General features: G+C 42.2%; 1 protein-coding gene across 3 annotated transcripts in view; it reads right to left on the reverse strand.

The window, feature by feature from the left end:
* The window catches only part of DPF1 (double PHD fingers 1), a 226,873-nt gene that overhangs the window by 115,877 nt on the left and 90,809 nt on the right, over positions 1-20,187 (reverse strand). For 2 of the 3 annotated variants that reach the window (XM_077482782.1, XM_077482764.1), the window contains exons 2-3: positions 16,196-16,356; positions 14,507-14,614 (exon numbers count right to left, since the gene is read on the reverse strand). In XM_077482782.1, the coding sequence (XP_077338908.1) occupies positions 14,507-14,614; positions 16,196-16,356 (269 nt within the window). The remainder of the gene's footprint in view (positions 1-14,506; positions 14,615-16,195; positions 16,357-20,187) is intronic. The other variant, XM_077482773.1, reaches the window with a different exon arrangement.

Below are 20,187 nucleotides of genomic sequence, written 5' to 3' on the forward strand. Positions count from 1 at the left end.
TGTGTATGCAACAGTTTCAGACAAAATCCGTCGGACAAAATCCAACGGATTTGGTTGTCAGAATGTCCGACCGTGTGTACAAGGGCTTACAGGTGCATCACAAAAAATTTGAATATCTTTAAAAAAACGTATTTATTTCAGTAAAACAATTCAAAAAGTGAAACTAATATATTATATAGATTCATTACACACAAAGTGATATATTTCAAGCATTTCTTTCATTTACTTTTGATGATTATGGCTTACAGCTAGTGAAAACCCACAATTAGAATATTGTGAAAAAGTTCAATATTGTAGACTAATGGGGGGTTATTTACTAAAGGCAAATCCACTTTACACTACAAGTGCACTTGGAAGTGCAGTCACTGTAGATCCGAGGGGGACATGCAAGAAAAATAAAAAACAGCATTTTAGCTTGCACATGATTGGATGATAAAATCAGCAGAACTTCCTCTCATTTTAGATCTATTTATTTATTTTATTTCAGTTACTTATATAGCGCCATCAATTTATGCAGTGCTTTACATATACATTGTACATTCACATCAGTTACTACCCTCAAGGAGCTTACAGCCTAAGGTCCCTAACTTACATTCATACATACTAGGGACAATTTTAGACAGGATCCAATTGGCCTACCAGCATGTCTGTGAGTGTGGGGGAAACTGGAGTACCTGGAGGAAACCCACGCAGGCACAGGGAGAACATGCAAACTCCAGGCAGGTAGTGTTGTTGTTGGGATTTGAACCAGTGACCCTTCTTACTGCTAGGTGAAAGTGCTACCCACTACACCACTGTGCCGTCCTACCCCTACCCTGCTCTACCCCTCAGATTTACAGCAACTGCACTTCCAAGTGCACTTGCAGTGCACTTGTAGTGCAAAGTGGATCTGCCTTTCGTAAACAACCAGCTAATCAACTCAAAACAGTTGTAAAAGTTACTTGAACCTTTAAATGGTCTCTCACCCTCCACAAGGAGGGTACGTCACAAAAGTTCATTGCTAAAGAAGCTAGCTGTTCTCAGAGTGCTGTATCCAAGCATATTAATGGAAAGTTGAGTGTAAGGAAAAATCACGGTAGAAAAAGGTGCACAAGCAACAGGGATAATCGTAGCCTTGAGAGGATTGTAAAGCAAAGGCCATCGAAAATTTGAGGGAGATTCACAAGGAGTAGACTATGGACGGTGTCAGTGCTTCAAGAGCCACCACACACAGACGTATCCATAACATGGGCTACAACTGTCACATTCCTTGTGTCAAGCCAGTCCTGAACCAGAGACGTTAGAAGCGTCTTACCTGGGCAAAGGAGAAAAAGGACTGGACTGTTCCTCAGTGGTTCAAAGTCCACTTTTTGGATGAAAGTCCATTTTGCATTTGGAAAATAAGGTCCCAGAGTCTGGAGGAAGAGTGGAGAGGCACAGAATCCAAGTTGCATGAGGTCCAGTGTGAAGTTTCCACAGTCAGCAATGATTTGAGGAACCGTGTAATCTGCTGGTGTTGGTCCACTGTGCTTTATCAAGTCCAAGGTCAGCATAGCCCTCTAGCAGGAAATTCTAGAGCACTTCATGCTTCCCTCTGCTGAGCAGGTTTTTGGAGATGCTGATTTCATTTTCCAGCAGGACTTGGCTTCTGTTCACACTCCTAAAACTACCAATACCTGGTTCAGAAACTCGCCTGACCTAAAGATTATAGAGAATCTGTGGGGTATTGTCAAGAGGAAGATGAGAGGCACAAGATCCAACAATGCAGACAAGCTGAAGGCCACTATCAAAGCAACTTGGGCTTCCATAACACTTCAGCAGTGTCACAGGCTGATCGCCTCCATGCCACACTGCATTGATGCAGTCATTCATGCAAAAGGAGCCCCGACCAAGTATTGAGTGCATACTATACTGTACATGGACATACTTTTCAGTAAGCCAACATTTCTCTAAAAATCCTTTTTTTTTTTTTTTTTAATTGGTCTTATGTACTACTCAAATTTTCGGAGATAATGAATTTTGGGTTTTCACTAGCTGTAAGCCATAATCATCAAAATGAAAAGAAAGAAATGCTTGAAAAATATCACATTGTGTGTAATTAATCTATATAATAGAATTACTGAAATAAATTACCTTTTTGATGATATTCTAATTTTTTAAGATGCACCTGTATGTAGGAGGATTTGTTTTATCTGTGTATCACAGGCCAGTCACTTCACTGTGTATATGGAATGGAACCACTAATGAGACTAATGGGAAATGCCCATTTTAATAACATTAAATTACAAAATGTTTGTGTAGCAAGTTCACCTTTTATTTTGTTTAAAGAGACACTAAACTCACATTTTTTATAAAATAAAATAAATGCAATATGTTTAACTATAACTTAATTGTACCTTCTATCTATTTCTTCCTTTGTTTCATCTTTTAAATACAAGTTGTTCGCTATTCTCAGACTTCCTGTTGTAGGGTGGCTATGTTTGTTCTCTGTGCCCCCCCTGTGTATGTGAACATAGCCAACCCTTCCCTGCTTACCCCGAAGGTGGACTACACATCTATGAGCAGACACATTCAGCTCTATGGTAATTGCTGTACACAATGGGGTTAATTTACTAAAACAGGAGCAGCTGTAAACTTTGACAAAAAAAAATGGAAGCTGTTTTTTGTTTTTTTGCAGAGCAACACCCCATTTTGCACTCTCCAGTTTTGATAAATTATCCCTATAGAACAGGGCTCTAGATTAGGAATAATGGCACTGCTCGCTCTACATTTGTAGGTGTGTGCACAGGACAAAAAAAGATGGCAGAAAACTACGGTATGGAACTTAAAAAAAAAATAATAGTCATGGTATATTTGATATTTTAGAACAATTAACGGAAAAAAGAAAATGGAGTGTCACTTTAAAGTGCAATTTCAGGCAAATTAATTTTGGATAGAGAGTATAAATAGTTAGGTCCTCTGGTTTCTATTGCTGTTTTGGGGGATTCACCCACTCTATTTGTACTGGTGATAATTGTCATTGAGACAGAAAGTGAGAGAAAATCCAAAGTCTTCATTGAATTAGGAGGTAGGGGGAAATCTTCCAATGGGTATACAGTACCTATTTTTGACTACACTCTAAGCCCTTGTACACACGGTCGGAGTCATTCCGACAACCAAATCCGTCAGAGTAATTCCAACGGATTAATTCCAGAAGAGGTCCGGAAGTGATGTTGCATACACACGGTCGGACTAAGTTGTCGGAAAATCCGATTGTACATAACGTGATGACGTTATTTCGTTACGACGGGACTACGTTCAGGCTAGTAGCCAATAGCTTTGGTCTAGGAATTTGATCTGAGCATGCGTGGCACTTTGTCCGTCGGAGTAGGCTACACATGATCGGAGTATGTCCGATAGGAGTATTTTGTCGGAAAAATTTACCGTCAATTTGGAAAAATTGGTCCGTCGGATATTCCGATGGAAACAGTCCGATGCAGACCACACACAGTTGGAATATCCGACAAAACGGTCCGATAGGTAACATTCCGATGGAATCTCCGAACGTGTACAAGGGCTAAGATGGAAATTCCCCTGACTTTTATGGGATTTCCTTTCATCTAAAACAAAAAAGCTTTAGCTAAGTTTGACGACTCTTACCTTCAAGTCCAACTCCAAGAAACTTGAAAATGGAGTGTGCAAACATTCAGAATCCGTAAACTTTAAAATGATCTCTTTTAGTGGACTGCTCCCACGCTGCAAGGGTTGATTGCTCAATTAGGTCTAGGAGTAAAGACAATTTACACACCTGATCTTCCACACCGCTAGACCAGTCCCCACAGCGTCGTCTCACCTACATTTCAGCAGTCCATGGTCCTGACATCATCATGACGCGCTGCACTGGACATATAGGGATAGTCCACCGCTAAAGTGCTGGCGAGTGCCATCTGCTGGGGGAGTAGAAGATCAGGTAAGTTGAAGTGGCTCTTTGCAGTTTGGGTGCAGCTCCACTCCAAGGGATCATTTTCAAAGTTCACTGAGTTGGGCTTTAAAATCAGCCATTCTCCACCAGGGTTCCGCCAGAGGTTGCTAGGGGTTTCTTGAACTGTGGCTGATTGATTTTCAATCTGATGGAGCCTTGCTATTTCCAAGTGCAAGCAACATGACACCGATGATCGTTTTTAGCTGTCTGTAAGGGGGGCATTCTGAGCACCACTGTAAAGGGGACATTCTTCCCACTGGCCCCCCAATGGCGTTTTTTAGCAGGAGCAAACCTTAATCCAAAAACGTGTTCAGAGGTTCCTCTGGTATAAGGTTGCAAAATGTTGTTTTAAATATGTCCATAAAATGCATTCATACCACGGGTGTTACTTTGCCAAAAATTGCAAGTAAGTGACGGGTGTGTAACAAAAAATTGTGTAATTTGGATATTCATTAGCAGGGCTAGGATGTTTCTAGAAGGAGATCGGAAAGGCAAAGAACCTCTTTTTTGGATCAGCAATTTCATCTAAAAAGCACATTTCTATTTACATTGCCTAGTGGAATGATTTATACCAAAGGAAAAAGGACAAGCAACAAAGAATCACCATTTTCCACTGAGTGATTCCTTTTCAATTTCAGTATTCAGTATGTGATGCTAGCTGTTTCACTGTGTATGAAAAATTAAATACGTTCATTGAAATAGGCAATGTACTTCGACTAGGAAAATATTTGCAGATATACAGCATTCACCTGGCTGAATGTGATTATTTTCTGTTGGACTTTAATGGAAAAAATGCAGAAATGAGAGATGACAAATGAGTTCCAATTTTAAATACAAAATAAAAAAGGGTCACATAATGGTGGTTATTAAAACAGATAACATACTATTGTTTGTTATTGATTGGTAACAACTTTGCTATTGATAAGAGTAAAGCTGTCACAAATATTGGTCAATTTAATTGAAGTGTATGATGATTAAAGCTGTAGTGCAGGGATATGCAATTAGCGGACCTCCAGTTGTTGCAAAACTACAAGTCCCATCATGCCTCTGGTCATCATGCTTGTGGCTGTCAGAGTCTTGCTATGACTCATGGGACTTGTAGTTCTGCAACAGCTGGAGGTCCGCTAATTGCATATCCCTGCTCTAGGGGCAAGATTTACCATTAGACATAGTAGGCATGTGCCTATAGATCAGCCTTTCCCAACCAGGGTTCCCTGAGCAATGCGTAATTTCTGCCTCTCAGATATGCAACTATATACACCAATAATCATTTTAGCTATCTGTAAATCATGCCAAATGATGACAAATGTAAGGAACATTCTTCCCACTGACCACCGATGTAAGTGGCATTGTTCTCACTGACCATCAATGTAAGGAGCATTCTTTACACTGACCATGAATATGCCTTGCAAATGTATTCACCCCCTTGGCTTTTTACCTAATTTGTTACATTACAGCCTGTAGTTTAATTTTTTTTTTTTAATCTGAATTATATATGATGGATCAGAACACAATAGTCTAAGTTGGTGAAGTAAAATTAGAAATATATATACATTTAACTATTTTTCAGAAATAAAGAACTAATAATTGGCATGTGAGTATGTATTTACCCCCTTTGTTATGAAGTCCATAAAAAGCTCTGGTACAACCAATTACCTTCAGAAGTCACATAATTAGTGAAATGATGTCCACCTGTGTGCAATCTAAGTGTCATATGATCTGTCATTACATATACACACCTTTTTGAAAGGCCCCAGAGGCTGCAACACCTAAGCAAGAGGCACCACTCACCAAACACTGCCATGAAGACCAATGAACTCTCCAAACAAGTAAGGGACAATGTTGTTGAGAAGTACAAGTCAGGGTTAGGTTATAAAAAAAAAATCCAAATCTTTGATGATCCCTAGGAGCACCATCAAATCTATCATAACCAAATGGAGAGAACATGGCACAACAGCAAACCTGCCAAGAGACAGCCGCATACCAAAACCCACGGACTGGGCAAGGAGGGCATTAATCAGAGAGGCAGCACAGAGACCTAAGGTAACCCTGGAGGAGCTGCAAAGTTACACAGCAGAGACTGGAGTATCTGTACAAAGGATGACAATAAGCCGTACGCTCCATAGGCTTGTGCTTTATGGCAGAGTGGCCAGATGAAAGCCATTGCTTTCAGCAAAAAAGAAAATGGCACGTTGCAAAAAGGCATGTGAGAGACTCCAAAAATGTATGGAGAAAGGTGCTCTGATCTGATGAGACTAAAATGGAACTTTTTGGCCATCAAAGAAAACGCTATGTCTGGCGCAAACCCAACACATCACATCACCCAGAGAACACCATCCCCACAGTGAAACATGGTGGTGGTAGCATCATGCTGTGGGGATGTTTTTCAGCAATCGGGACTGGAAAACTGGTCAGAGTTGAGGGAAAGATGAATGGTGTTAAATACATGGATATTCTTGAACAAAACCTGTACCACTCTGTGTGTGATTTGAGGCTAGGGCGGAAGTTCACCTTCCAGCAGGACAACACTTGAATGGTTTAAGGGGAAACATGTAAATGTGTTGGAATGGCCTAGTCAAAGCCTAGAAATGGCCTAGAAAATCTGTGGTCAGACTTAAAGATTGCTGTTCACTAGTGCTAACCATCCAACTTAAAGGAGTTGGAGCAGTTTTGCAAGGAGGAATGGGCAAAAATCCCAGTGGTAAGATGTGGCATGCTCATAGAGACTTATCCAAAATGACTTGGAGCTGTGATAGATGTATTTTTTGTGTCATTAGTGGAAGTAGTAATCTCATATACATGTATTTATACAATATGACAATATTTTAAGTGGTAATTGTAGCACAGTGGTATTTGGTTAAACAAGTTTGTACCTGCAGGTTCCAATTAAGAAAATCTGGCTTTCTACGTGGAAAATGAGGACAAGGGCCTCTTCCCGACAACCCTGGCCGTTGGTTGTCGGGGTCTGCGGGCGGGGGGCTTATTGGAATCCGGGAGCCCCCTTTAATAAGGGGGCCCCCGGATACCGGCCCCCCACCCTATGTGAATGAGTATGGGGTACAATGTATCCCTACCCATTCACTTGTAAAAAAAAAGTAAAAAAAAACACAACACACAAGGGTTAAAATAGTTTATTGCACAGCTCCGGGGGTCTTCTTCGGTTTTCGGGGGTCTTCTCGCCGCCGCCCTCTTCTTCCGACTTCGGGGGTCTTGTCCCCCTCTTCGGTTCTTCTTGGTGGGCCACCGCGCCTTCTTTTAGCTCTTTTACAAGCAGTGTTTCAACCGGTCTTCGGTCGCCGCTGTCTTCTGTTCTTCTCTTCTGGAGATGTTGCCTCGTCCCTGTCTCTGCTCACAATGAGCATCCTCTGGGACTGTGACATCATAATGGGCGGGGACATCATCCGGTGATTGAGATAGATTATATATATATATATATATGTATATATATATATATATATATATATATAAGTCGCCGCACGCCGCGTCCCTGTCACTGTGAGCGGAGGCAGCGACGAGGCAACATCTGAAGAGAAGAAGAGAAGAACAGAAGACGGCGACATCAGCGACAGAAGACCTGAAGAAGAAGAAGAAGAACTGAAGAGGGGGACAAGACCCTCCCGAAGAGGGGGACAAGACCCCCGAAGTTGGGAGAAGAGGGCGGCGTCGAAGAAGAAAGCCGGGCTCCTCCGCTAGTGAAAGAGCTAGCAAAAGAGCAGAAGATAGCGGGGGAGTCCGGCGAGAATACCCCCGAAGACGGAAGAAGACCCCCGGAGCTGTGCAATAAACTATTTTAACCCTTGTGTGTTGTGTTTTTTTTAAACTTTTTTTTTACAGGTGAATGGGTAGGGGTACATTGTACCCCATACTCATTCACATAGGGTGGGTAACCGGTATCCGGGGGCCCCCTTATTAAAGGGGGCTCACGGATTCCGACAAGCCCCCCGACAACCCTGGAGGCCCTTGTCCTCATCAACATGGGGACAAGGTGCTTTGGGGTGGGGGGTCCCCCATGTTGAGGGCACGCGGCCTGGCACGGCTCAGGGGGAGGGGCGCTCGCTCGTCCCCACCCCCTTTCCTGGCCGGCCGGGTAGCGTGCTCGGACAAGGGTCTGATATGGAAGTAGGGGAGGACCCCCACGCCAATTTTTTGGTGTAGGGGTTCCCCTTTAAGTCCATACCAGGTGACGGGCCAGCGACGCCTCCTTTGCTCTCCCCGGCTACCTGGAGACGCGCTCAAAATGAGCGGACTTTTCTCCGCGCAGGAAAAGTCCGCTCATTTCAAAAGTACAGCGGACTAGCACATACACGGCCGTACTGTCCCCCGAAAAGCGAGTCCGGCGGACAGATTGGAGTGCAAAAATACTTTCTTAGTCCGCTGGACTTCTGGGTAAAAAAAGTGGGCGGATTGTCCGGGGGACTTGAGTTTGCCGGACTTTTCCACCGGATTGTTTGATCGTGTGTACGAGGCATAATTGTATTTGTTTTCTTTTTTTTAATGCACAATAAAAAAAATTGTGTAGAATAATACTTGGCTATGTGTTTTACTTCAAATGACAGTTTGGGAGAAGGCAGTTACATTTAAAAAAATACAAAGTAAAACTGACAAGGGAAACCAACAAAGTAGCATCTTTGATCTTAAAAACTACAGGATAATGGTATTGAGGTAACTTGCCCAAATAAAAAAAAAAGCTTAATAATATTATTCTTGATATCACTAGAAAAAAAAAAAAAAGCCTTTGAATTTTTTTTTGCAATAACTCCATCGTTATCACCAGCAAAGCAGCTTCATTATTATCCCATTAAAAAAGAAGAGAATTGTGCGCTGCATTTTAAGATTTCATAATTTGCCACGTCACGAATGTTAATTCTCCATTACGCTAGTTTACAAGACCGACCGCTTCTGGCTCGTCCTTGCTTCCGAGCATGGGTGTTTGTACTTTGAACTTCTGTCTGATGGACTTGTGTACTTGGAAAATCCAACAACAGACATTTGTCTGCGGAAAATTTTAAAACCTGCTATGTTACATGTTACAGTCTGATCGTTCAATCCTTGTGCAATCTATTATAGGTTTACAACAATTATAGAATATAAGAGTTTTCCTAAACTATCCAATCCATCTATATCCAATCAGGCAGGCCCTTGCACTACACAGTTGGTGGATCTAAAGAAGATTGTACAGCCAAATTGCAATTTGTATGGTGAGTTTAAGGGAAGATTTTCCACTTCCTTGTTGTGGAAGGAAGTGAAGTCGAATCTCCCCAGTGGAACACACATGGTAAAATAAGCCTGGTGGGGTTTTAATCCTTCCCTAATACATCCATACAAGTACAAGTTTAATACATCCCTAATACATCCATACAAATACAAGTCTTTAAACATACTTTAAAGTGGAGTTCCCCCCACATTTTTAAACCTCGGCATCCCAAGCTGTTCTGTGCGCTTAAAATGATTTGGCATATATTTTTTTTTCTCTAAACTCACTGCTATATTTGTGAATGAAATATTAATTTCCTCCTTTTGTCCTTGGCCGAGCTCATAATTTCCGGTCTGCAATGCCTCCTGGGAGATGTTTGTAATCAATCCCAGGAGTCAATAGGCATCGCAGGGCCATAGCATCGCGTTATTTCCAAACCTGAAATGGCGGGATGCAAGGTTGGCGGCCAGCGCCATTTTTTTTGTTGCCATTGTTACCCTAGATTCCAAAGCACCGAGATCGGCGACGGTCGATTTGCGTGGAGGATAAGAAGGCAAGCAACTATTTGTTATTTGAGAGCGGTAAGCACATTTGCCGATCCAGGGGAACACCACGGCATGTGCAATTATTGAAGAAAAGAGCAGTGTGATGGGCGCAGTGTCGGGGCAATGTTATGAGAACAGTGGCAGCGTGATGTGCATAGCTAAGGGGTGGCAACTTTCTCTGACACTGACATTGCTATGGAAACCTGACCTGCAACCTATTTTACTGCTTGTGCTGCACTGAACATGTGTGAGATCTGCAAGGATGAGATCCAGGAAGAAATACAGTCTGGCTTCAGATGCCCACACTTGAGATGGCCACGGCCTGCTGGAAGTTTATAAAGTAACAAACCAATGCTATATAAACTAACAAAACAGACCTTAGTTTACAGACTAACTTTACTAGAATACATTAAGCTTGTGTATTATAGGGGTATTTTTATTTAAAAAGTATAATTTCTGCTGGAACACCGCTTTAAGTAAGTAGATAAAATGTAAGCAATAAAACATTAATAAAAGCAATCATTGACACATCCAACTTTAGTCCCCAAACACATTTATAAAGCCCAGTATTATATCTATGACATATTGCTTATTTAGACAAACTTTTGGTTCTACAGCAGATATTTCCTGATAACTGCCCCAGGTGTTACATGAAGGTGCATTCGGACAGACCTGCAAAGCATTGTACTACTCTAATGCCCTGTACACAGGGTCGGACTTTCTGACGGAAATCGGATCGTGTTGTCGGAAAATCTGACTGTGTGTAGACAATTCCGTCGGAATTTCCGACACACAAAGTTTGAGAGCAGGATCTAAAATTTTCCAAAAACAAAATCCGATCGTTTAAATTCCGATTGTATGTAGACAATTCCGACGGACAAAGTGCCATGTATGCTCAGAATATATTACAAGACAAAAGCTATTGGCTACTGCCCTCTTTATAGTCCCGTCGTACATGGGTTACGCCACCGCGTTCTGAACGATTGGATTTTCCGACAACTTTGTGCGACTGTGTGTATGCAAGACAAGTTTGGGCCAAAATCCGTCGGAAAAAAAATCTGACGGATTTTGTCATCGGAATGTCCGACAGTGTGTACAGGGCATAACACTGTAGGAATCTACAGGACTGTAGTTCTCCATATGACCATGTACTGGCAGACACACAGGACCTATGAGCCTGGATGCAGTGTAGTCTTATTGCTCAGCTTCCTCCTAATAGTTTTCATTGTCCAGCCTCCATTTAGAACTCTCATTCCCCAGCCTCTTTCCAATAATTCTCATTGCACGTAATAATAGACAGTTGCTAAGTGTGAATTATATATACACTGAATAAATCAATGTTATCTGGACATTATGGGTGACTGTATAACGAGCTTTGTATGAAAAACTAGAAGTGTACTACTGTATGTACAATCCTTTATGTATGATTACTAACGAGATGCTCAATGTTTCTTTTGTGGTCATTATGCTTGTATTTGGAAATGTACTTATCATCTTTCGGAATAAATGTAAATATAAAAACAAAAAAATAGCACATTACATTTACTCGAGAATATACCTAAATTCTATTGCTGAGAGCAAAACCGCTGTAGCTAGGGGTAAATATCGGATAACTTGTAGAGTGTGGATGCTTTTTTTAAAACCATCCACCTCCATTGCAAAGCTAAATAAGTTATTTGTGATCAGCAATACCAATATATTGGTTGTGCATGAGAGGTAACTCCATGATCCTGCTGCTTCGTCCTAGAAAATAAGTGACAAACTCTGGGGTGAGTATTAAGGAGCGCCCAGTACAAAAGTTCATGACATTAAGAGGAAAAATCTATTTTTTTTTTTAAATAAACTTATCAGATAAAGCCAACGTGTTCTGGGATAAGGCCTCCCCCTACCTCAGGGCTGAAAACGCGGACTTGCTATGAGCTACAAATAGGAGACCTATATTGGGGCTTGAGCAAAACTGTCAAACCAATTTTTTTTTTAATCCGTGGTGGTGCTGAAAATGAAAAACCATTAAGTGAACAAAAAATGTGAATGTGAAAACACAAACACAAAAAAGTGCACTTAATGGTGTGCTTTTGTCTACCCCCCCGAAAGGGGTAGGACCTTTCCCTGAACCCCCAGGGCACAAGGCTCCTGAAAGGGACAAGGTTACGAAGTTAGTCCACCTAGCCAAAAGGACTGGCGGACCTCTCTCCTCATGGCCAGCCGAAGCCGACCACCAAGCACTAGGTCAAGGGGCTTTCCCAAAAAGAGACCCCTCAGGTTTAAGGGAGGAAGGAATCTAATGGCCACACATTCTCCCTCTAGACTTCAAGGCGAGCCCGAGAACTCACACCCTCCATCCAGTGAAAAAAACACACAGAAAAGTGACATCTTGACAAACGTGAGAAGAAAAAATAAATTAATTACATAAGTGGCCATGCAATGTGCACTGGCTAGGCCCTGGGGCCTGGTAACAAAATTTCCCCAGATTTAGCTAAAAGGCCTAGTCCTAAAAGGTGCAATGTAGAAAAAGTTTTTCACACCAGTTGGTCCCACATCCAAGTGTTATTAAGAGCATTCTTAGGGCAGCCACTCCCAGGGGGCACAGAAACTGCAAACTCTCTGATTTCCCAGCCCATGGGCAGACAAGGTAGATCCATTCAAACCAGGAGCAACTGGGCCCATCAAGTTTTCCTGGGGGAATTATTCCTGTGCCCCAACTGCCTGTGGATGCCATGGTTTCTGTTCTAGCTGGTACTAGCCTTCAGAGTCCCCATTATACCAGCAGGGATACTATACAGCCAGCCATTCCAGCTCCTAGTAGGGCAGAATGAAGGTGTAGCACCCCTAATGGACACTGATCAGAACAGATACTGCACTTGATTTTAACCAAAACCGACGGCAATGTTTTCATTGTGTATGCAATGCAACAAGGTTTGACAGTTTGGATCAAGTACCACTATAGGTTTCCTATTTGTAGCTCATAGCGAGGCCACGGTTTTAGCCATGAGGTAGGGGAGGCATTTTCCCTAGAACACGTTAGCTTTATCTGATAACTTTATTTATGGGCAGTTCACACTAATGTATATGCGGTGACAGACTTTTACTGCACAGTAAAATGTCTGTCACCGCAGAGACACACAGGAAACAATTGTTTCCTATTTTCCCCATTCACACTGCAGCGCAGCCTAGTGCTGTGCTGCAGTGTGCTGCGATAAAACACAAACCTGCTACATTTTATTGAAGCGCACCAGCCCGAATAACGCTGCAATGTCAGGCAGGACAGCGCATTGCTCCACCTGACATTGCAGTGTGTGAAGTGTAAGTTTTGTACACGTCACATAAAATTAGTTTAAAACAAAAAAGGGGGGACAGTGATTCAGCGCTCCGGCTGCTCTGCGATTTGGCTGCGGTCCAGTGTGAGTTTTTATACAGTTATAGTGGGCACTCCTCAATACTCACCCCAGAGTACGTCATCTACTGAGCGTTATCTTTAAGGCTACCAGAACAAGGTCCATGTAAACTGCACCCTCAAAGCACATCATCCTGTCTGAAGGAGTGCTATCATCTATGCTACAGTATATCCAACAGTATCAATACCTCTATACTTACAACCAAAACTAAATGGACTGCAGTCCATGGACATTATGGGCACCATCAGACATTTATATATAAAAAAATATAAAACTTTATTTATGCACAGTAAAATCTTAAGACCATAACATCTAGAAATACAGTAGCATACTGCCCCCTATGCCAATAAGGGTGGTGGCCAGGTGCACATGTAAAAATATAATAATTAAACACTAACAATCTAAAAAATATATTTTATTTATTACAGGTGCCTATATAGCACCATCAATTCAAGCAGCACTTTACATATTGATTATACATTCAAATCAGTCCCTGTCCTCAAGGAGTGTACAATCTACAGACCCTAACTCACATACTAGGGCTAATTTAGACAGGAGCCAATTAACCTACCAGCATATCTTTGGAGTGTGGGAAGAAACCTCGATGCAGGCACAGGGAGAACATACAAACATTAGGCAGGTAGTGTCATGGTTGGGATTTGAACCGCCGACCATAGTGCTGCTAGGTAAAAGTGCTAAACACCCTTCACCAAGGTTTTAGGTAGCATTTGTATCTTTGCACCTTCTGCTCCTGAAGAAACATGCTGAGCTTTATGTGAAAGGGTGGTAGAGCCCTCTAATATGTATATTGCTCTGATTGTCAGTGTGTAATTATTACATTGTTCCATGTTTAACTGGCCACCACCCTTGTCGACATGTCAACACGATACTGTGTTTATAGATGTTATGATCCTAAAATTTTACTGTGCATTAAAAAAAGTTTCATATTTTTTTATATATAAACGTCTGATGGTGCCCATAAAGTTTGTGGACTGCAGCCCGATTTAATTTCGGTTGTATATATAGATAGTATTTGGGGATGAGGCATCGCTGTACTATTAGGGGTAAGGAGGGTCCATGGTGCCCTCAGTGGCTCCTCATTTGATAATTTGTTTGATTATCAATACCTCACTTCTGTTAGTCCACAGCTGTCATACCTACACACCAGACAATAAGCGAAGAAGCAATGGTACTCTCCTTCAATTTAGTATCTCTCTACCTAAATAATCAAGAAGAGAAAAAACCTACACCCAGCTAATTATCTACACCCTTTAACTGAGAAATCTACAACAAACTTTCAATAGGTCTTCTGACTATTGCAGACTGACACCATTGTGCGCTTGGTTTCTTCATACCTGGTGTGCAATGTGTTCCAGGTCCCACGATGGCAGAGCATGATAACACCTGGGGCCCCCCCAAACTAACTTCTTACCAAGTTTGAACTCACAGGGCCTCAGACGAGGGTCCTCTAATATGTCCAACCGCCTCTTCTTCCTCCAGCATCGAGCAGGATAGGTGTAGATCTGTCCCGGCGACAAGCCTGCACAGAGGTGAGAACATTTTAACATGGCTTACGAGCAATGCATTACAATGCAAAAATCCCATTCAGATAGGTTTGTTTTAATACCCCCCCAATCCCTATCAAGATATACTTACTTTTCCTTGTACCTCCACCAATCTGCTTAGAGTTGTGAGCAGAAGGAAATCGAGGTATGGGGGAGCATCTGACAGGTACTGGACCAAAGAGAGTTGTCAAATTGGGAGTCAAGAGCCCTGTGTAAACTCTGGCCATTCACAGGCTAAACAGGGCTTTCCATTCATTTCCAACAGGGTTTTAAAACAATAAAACAACTTTGGCTGTAACGCTCACCTCCTTGTCAGTGTTGTCCACCATAGTAATTCCTTTCCACCACTAGATGTCCTCAATCATCAGAGTTGCCTCGACCAATAAGACTGAAGACATCTTGTCAGTGCAGGGCGTCATGGATCCGTCCTCTATAGGAGCGTCACCACTGCGCCCTGTACTCTCATACAACGGTGCAGCAAGCATATTACTACATCATTGAGGAAGGGGAACCTGCTCATTATGTGACATTCCTAAAAACATCAGGGAAAATGTAAGCATGCAAATAAATGAAGCATGCAGGGGTGATTGAAGAGGTGGGCACCTCCAGGGGGTGACTTAGGAAGAAGTCACCGCTCGGCAATGGATTTTGCAGTTGTCTGAGTCTCCACTGGGAAGCCCTCCCATCATTTCCTGTTCTGCTGCGTGGTGACACTTGAAACAGAAAGTGAGGGGAAATGAGACATCATTTGAGTAGAGTTTTTTCCACCGATCAGCCATCCATTATGTCATTACAATGGCTGCTGTAAGTGGGTGGGATATATTAGGCAGCAAGTGAACATGTTTTTCCTGAAGTTGATGTATTGAAATTAGAAAGGAGGATTTCAGTGACTCTGACAAAGGTCAAATTGTAATGGCTAGACGACTGGGTCAGGGCAACTCCAAAACTGCAGCTCCTGTGGGATGTTCCCAGTCTGCAGTGGTCAGGACTGACCAAAGTGATCCACGGACAGAAAACCGTCAAATTGATAAATGTGGGGAGCGAAGGCTGGTCCGTGTAGTCCAATCCAATAGAAGAGCTTCTGTAGCTCAATTTGCTGAAAAAGTTCATGCTGGTTCTGATAGAAAGGTGTCAAAACACAGTTTGTTGTGTATGGGGCTGCATAGCTACAGACCAGGAGCCCATGCTGCCTGGTGTCCACAGCCAAAAGCACCTACAATGGGTATGTGAGTATCAGTAATTGACCACGGAGAAATAGAAGAAGGTGGCCTGGTCTTATGAATTCAAGAATGGTTTGAGGAACACGAGTTTGAAGTGTTGACCCGGCCTTCAATTTCTCCAGATCTCAATCCAATTGAGCATCTGTGGGATGTGCTGGAAAAACAGGTCCCATCCATGGAGGCCCCACCTCACAACTTACAGGACTTAAAGGATCTGCTACTGACGGCTTGGTGCCAGATACCACAGCATACTTTCAGAGGCCTAGTGGAGTCCTAACAGCCCTTCCCCAGCAGCACACTGGAGACCCAGACCAAAAAACAAAAATAATATTTTACCTGGCCCCCTGTGTGTCTTCTCCATCCATATATAACAGTTGTTCTGTGCCACGCCGGTCTGGGAGTCCAGGAAAGGAAGTCGCATGCTCCTCTCTGCACACAGGCGGGCGTTATAACTCCGGCAATGCTCTATTGCCTCCCGGTAGAAATCTTCTCCCAGCCTGAAAAGACAAAAAGATCCTAGTCAGTTTGTAAAAATGTCTTTTTATCGTGTCTCTTTTTCCTCATCAAAAAGGTTTTTCCCAAAGCTGGAGTAATTATCTGGTACAATGGGCAATCCTATACCAACAGCTCATTAAAAAATGTACGTTATTTTATAGCGTGCCACCACTGAATGTTCATATTATAAACTTTTTTCAGAAACTCACAGGCAATACATAACTTAGTCAAAATCAAAAGTATATTTATATACTCGTCTGCCTGGCATAATGTAATTACATTTTGATAATGATGGACCCATTTGTGTACCTGTAATTGACTACATTTACCAGCTGTTTTCGGGCATTGGCTCCCTTGATTTACAATGGTAAAAACATAAATCTGCGGTAGGTGGAAAGGGCAAAAGAAGAACGTGCACTATAATTTTCCAATAGCCATTCGGTGGTGAAAGCATAGTGAATGACTTGCAACGCCATCCTTTGCCACTTTATAAATATGCCCCTAGATCAGGGTTTCTCAAGCAGGGTTCCAAGGAATACTAGGGTTCCTCCAGAGGTTTCTAGGGGTTCTATGAGCAATGGGCAATTTCTGCCTCTTAGATAAGTTCCCATTGACGCCATTGATCTTTTTGGCTATCTGTAAGGGGGTAATTCTTCCCAAAGACTACAAGTGTAAGGATCATTCTTCCCACTGACCATCACACTAATGGATCATGAGCTGTAGATATAATCATTTTTAGCATGGGATCCCTGAGACCGGAATGTTAATTCAAGGGTTCCAATGCAATAAAAAGGTTGAGAAAAGCTTCTGTAGATATTAGATATAAATTTTTTTGTTTAGTAAAAAATTGTGAACAATTCTGAATTGTTTCCTTCCTTGGCTATCTGAACAGTGCCATGGCATTGGTCACATGGTCATTGGTCACATGCCAAAACAGGGGATCTTGTGCTACAGGATAGCGGATCAGTAAAATGGTATTGTTAGATCTAACAGTTAGCTCTAGCTTGTTTATAGCAATGAATGCATCACCCCATCACTGTGCTGTTACTGAAAACAAGCAACTAACCAATAGATTTCTTGTTCAATAGTTTCTATTGGTGTTTTAACAAGTGCGCAGAGAGCGTTGCAGATAAGTACATACATTATAACAGTACAATGTCAACTCAAGGTCCACAAGGCAGATACAATAAGGCATAAACAACAGATGGCCTTAGACAATATGCAACACAACGGAATAAATTATATAACGTCAAAGAATCTAATATCTTACGAGCCTTGGAAGCCATACCATTAACTAGTCCAAAGCTGGAGACATCTGTGTGTTTATTATTGTATAGTAAAGAATAAACTGTAAAGGGCCAGAACTAATGTCAATGTACGAGAGTACTCTATGTACACTACCCAAAAAGACATGCTGGAGACAACAGAAAAGGAGGGAGATAAAGAGCTTTGCAAACAAGAAGGGAAGGGGAAAGGGGGGGGGATGGGCAAGTGGAGAGAGTGTGAATAATGTTTCATTTCCACCCACCTATATCTACGTTAGGGTTAATTTGTGCGTAGGCTATCCATGGGGACCACATTTTAAGGAGCATCTCTTATGTGTATCTAGTGAGGTAATTTTTCATTACCCAATGACTAGTTTAATCATGTTTTAACTTCATGAAGGTTCAGTGTAGAAGACATGAATGGGCTATGGTTTGCTTGGTGACATGTACATGAAGCCAATCAACTTTGCAATAGCACACAGAACGTTTTTAATAGGTTCATTTATAAGGGCTTCTATAGGATCCTTGCATTCGTTACAACTCAGAACTGTATAAAATAAACCTGAGCCCACAGCATTTTTACCTTGGGCATGACCACCGGATATGCAGCATGGTACCCTCATGTCCACTAACCCTAAAGCAAAGAGGCAAATAGCGAGATACATATTGAAGAATATGACACAAAGTTAAATACCAACAATTAGAACTTTATAAGCATTTTCTAATGCTTGGCTATTACTCAAGCTGTTAGCTGTAGCGATAGCGCTTAGCTTAGGGTGGTACAGTGGTGTAGTGGTTAGCACTCTCACCTAGCAGTAAGTAGGGTCACTGGTTTGAATCCCAACCACAACACTACCTGCCTGGAGTTTGCATGTTCTCCCTGTGCCTGCGTGTGCTTCCTCCAGGTACTCCGGTTTCCTCCCACACTCCAAAGACATGCAGGTAGGTTAATTGGCTTCTGTCCAAAATTGGCCCTAGTATATGAATGGGGACCTTGGATTGTGGGCTCCTTGAGGGTAGGGACCAATGTGAGTGTGCAATGTATAGGGATAGGGACAATTGTAGACACTCACTCAGGCTGGACTGGTGTCTTTATTCAACCTTACTAACTATGTAACTATGTAGGCAGAGAGTGGAGATTTGCAACCAGTTCTCACCCAGTAGAGTTTTGCCTCCCAGTGTAACATATCATTCATCTTATGGGGTGCCCTAGTGGATGGGTGACTGTATGAGAGATAAGTTCTGAAGAGTGCGGAGCAGCACGACACTTACTTTTAAAGCCAGTAAAGGACAAGCAGACTTTCAGTATTTTTTCAAAAGGGTGTAAAGTAAATGTTGTAATTGTGTATGCCAATAGAGTACTTGTGTATGTGCCTTATGCTTTTTTTTTATAATAAAAATAATTGATACCATCAAGAGTTAAAAGGGAGTAGACACCTGAAAAAGCTTTTTGGATTTACGACCTGAACCTTCTAGGATTCTGTCCAGGTGGCAATATAAACATATCACTAAACATAGCAAGGGAAAATGAGGAGAAAGAAGAAGTAGGCCTCCTAAGTACTTTTATGGAATTCCACAAATTAAGAGAGTGGGGTAATGGAAGGCTTAAAGTCATGGGTGGTAGTCAAATTAGAGTGGGAATTGCAACAGGATCAGAATCGATTATGCCAAACAGAACCCAATTAGGGATTTGTGTCCGCCCATGCAAGAGATCTAATAGAGCTTATAGTAATTTGCCAGTACAAGCAAGCCATCAATAATTTCACATCATTAGACTGTAGTTCTGTACACTTTTGGGCATACAGAACCCCATATAAAAGTCATTATTTTGTTTTGAAGTGACGACAAAACAAAATGAGAAACCACAATGGGAAACACCAATAACATAGTAGCTTTGGGAGGCATGCCATTCTGATGGGTATGATATTGCTTCCATGTCTGCAAAACAGTGATGACTTACAGATAACAAAAGGGTATTTAGCCTGAAAGTGATGTACCGTATATACTAAAGTATAAGCCGGCCAGAATAAAAGCCGAGGCACCTAATTTTACCACAAAAAACTGGGAAAACTTATTGACTTGGGTATAAGCCTAGGGTGAGAAATGTGCAGCTACTGTAAGTGGAAAAGAGGGTTCACAATGCCCATTTGCAGCCTCATTTGCATGCCTCACTATGTCCATTTACAGACATAGGTCCCCGAACTTCAAACTCAGTAGTTAAGGGTTCTCAGATGCCCCCTAGCTGCAGGCAAAAAAAAAATGGGGTCTTTGGACCCAAAGGGTCACAAAATGACATTGCTGCAGATGGACACAGTTGACTGAATTTGGGGCCCTGTATCTCTGGGCCACTTGGTGCTAGGAACCCCAAATTTGGCGTGCAAACCCAGTGGACTAGCACTAAAACATTATCCAAAGCTAGGTTTCCTAGCACCAAGTGACCCAGAGATACGGGGCCCCGAATTCTGTTTGGAAAAAGGCAAGCACTTTTCTCCAGCAGAGAATGACATTTTCCGAACCGAATTTGGGGCGCCGTATCTCGGGGTCACTTGGTGCAAGGCACCCCAGCTT

The sequence above is a fragment of the Lithobates pipiens genome, unplaced genomic scaffold (genome assembly GCF_037356315.1).
Source record: "Lithobates pipiens isolate NorthernLeopardFrog02 unplaced genomic scaffold, aLitPip1_a1.2 Scaffold_1, whole genome shotgun sequence".
NCBI classification, from domain to species: domain Eukaryota; kingdom Metazoa; phylum Chordata; class Amphibia; order Anura; family Ranidae; genus Lithobates; species Lithobates pipiens.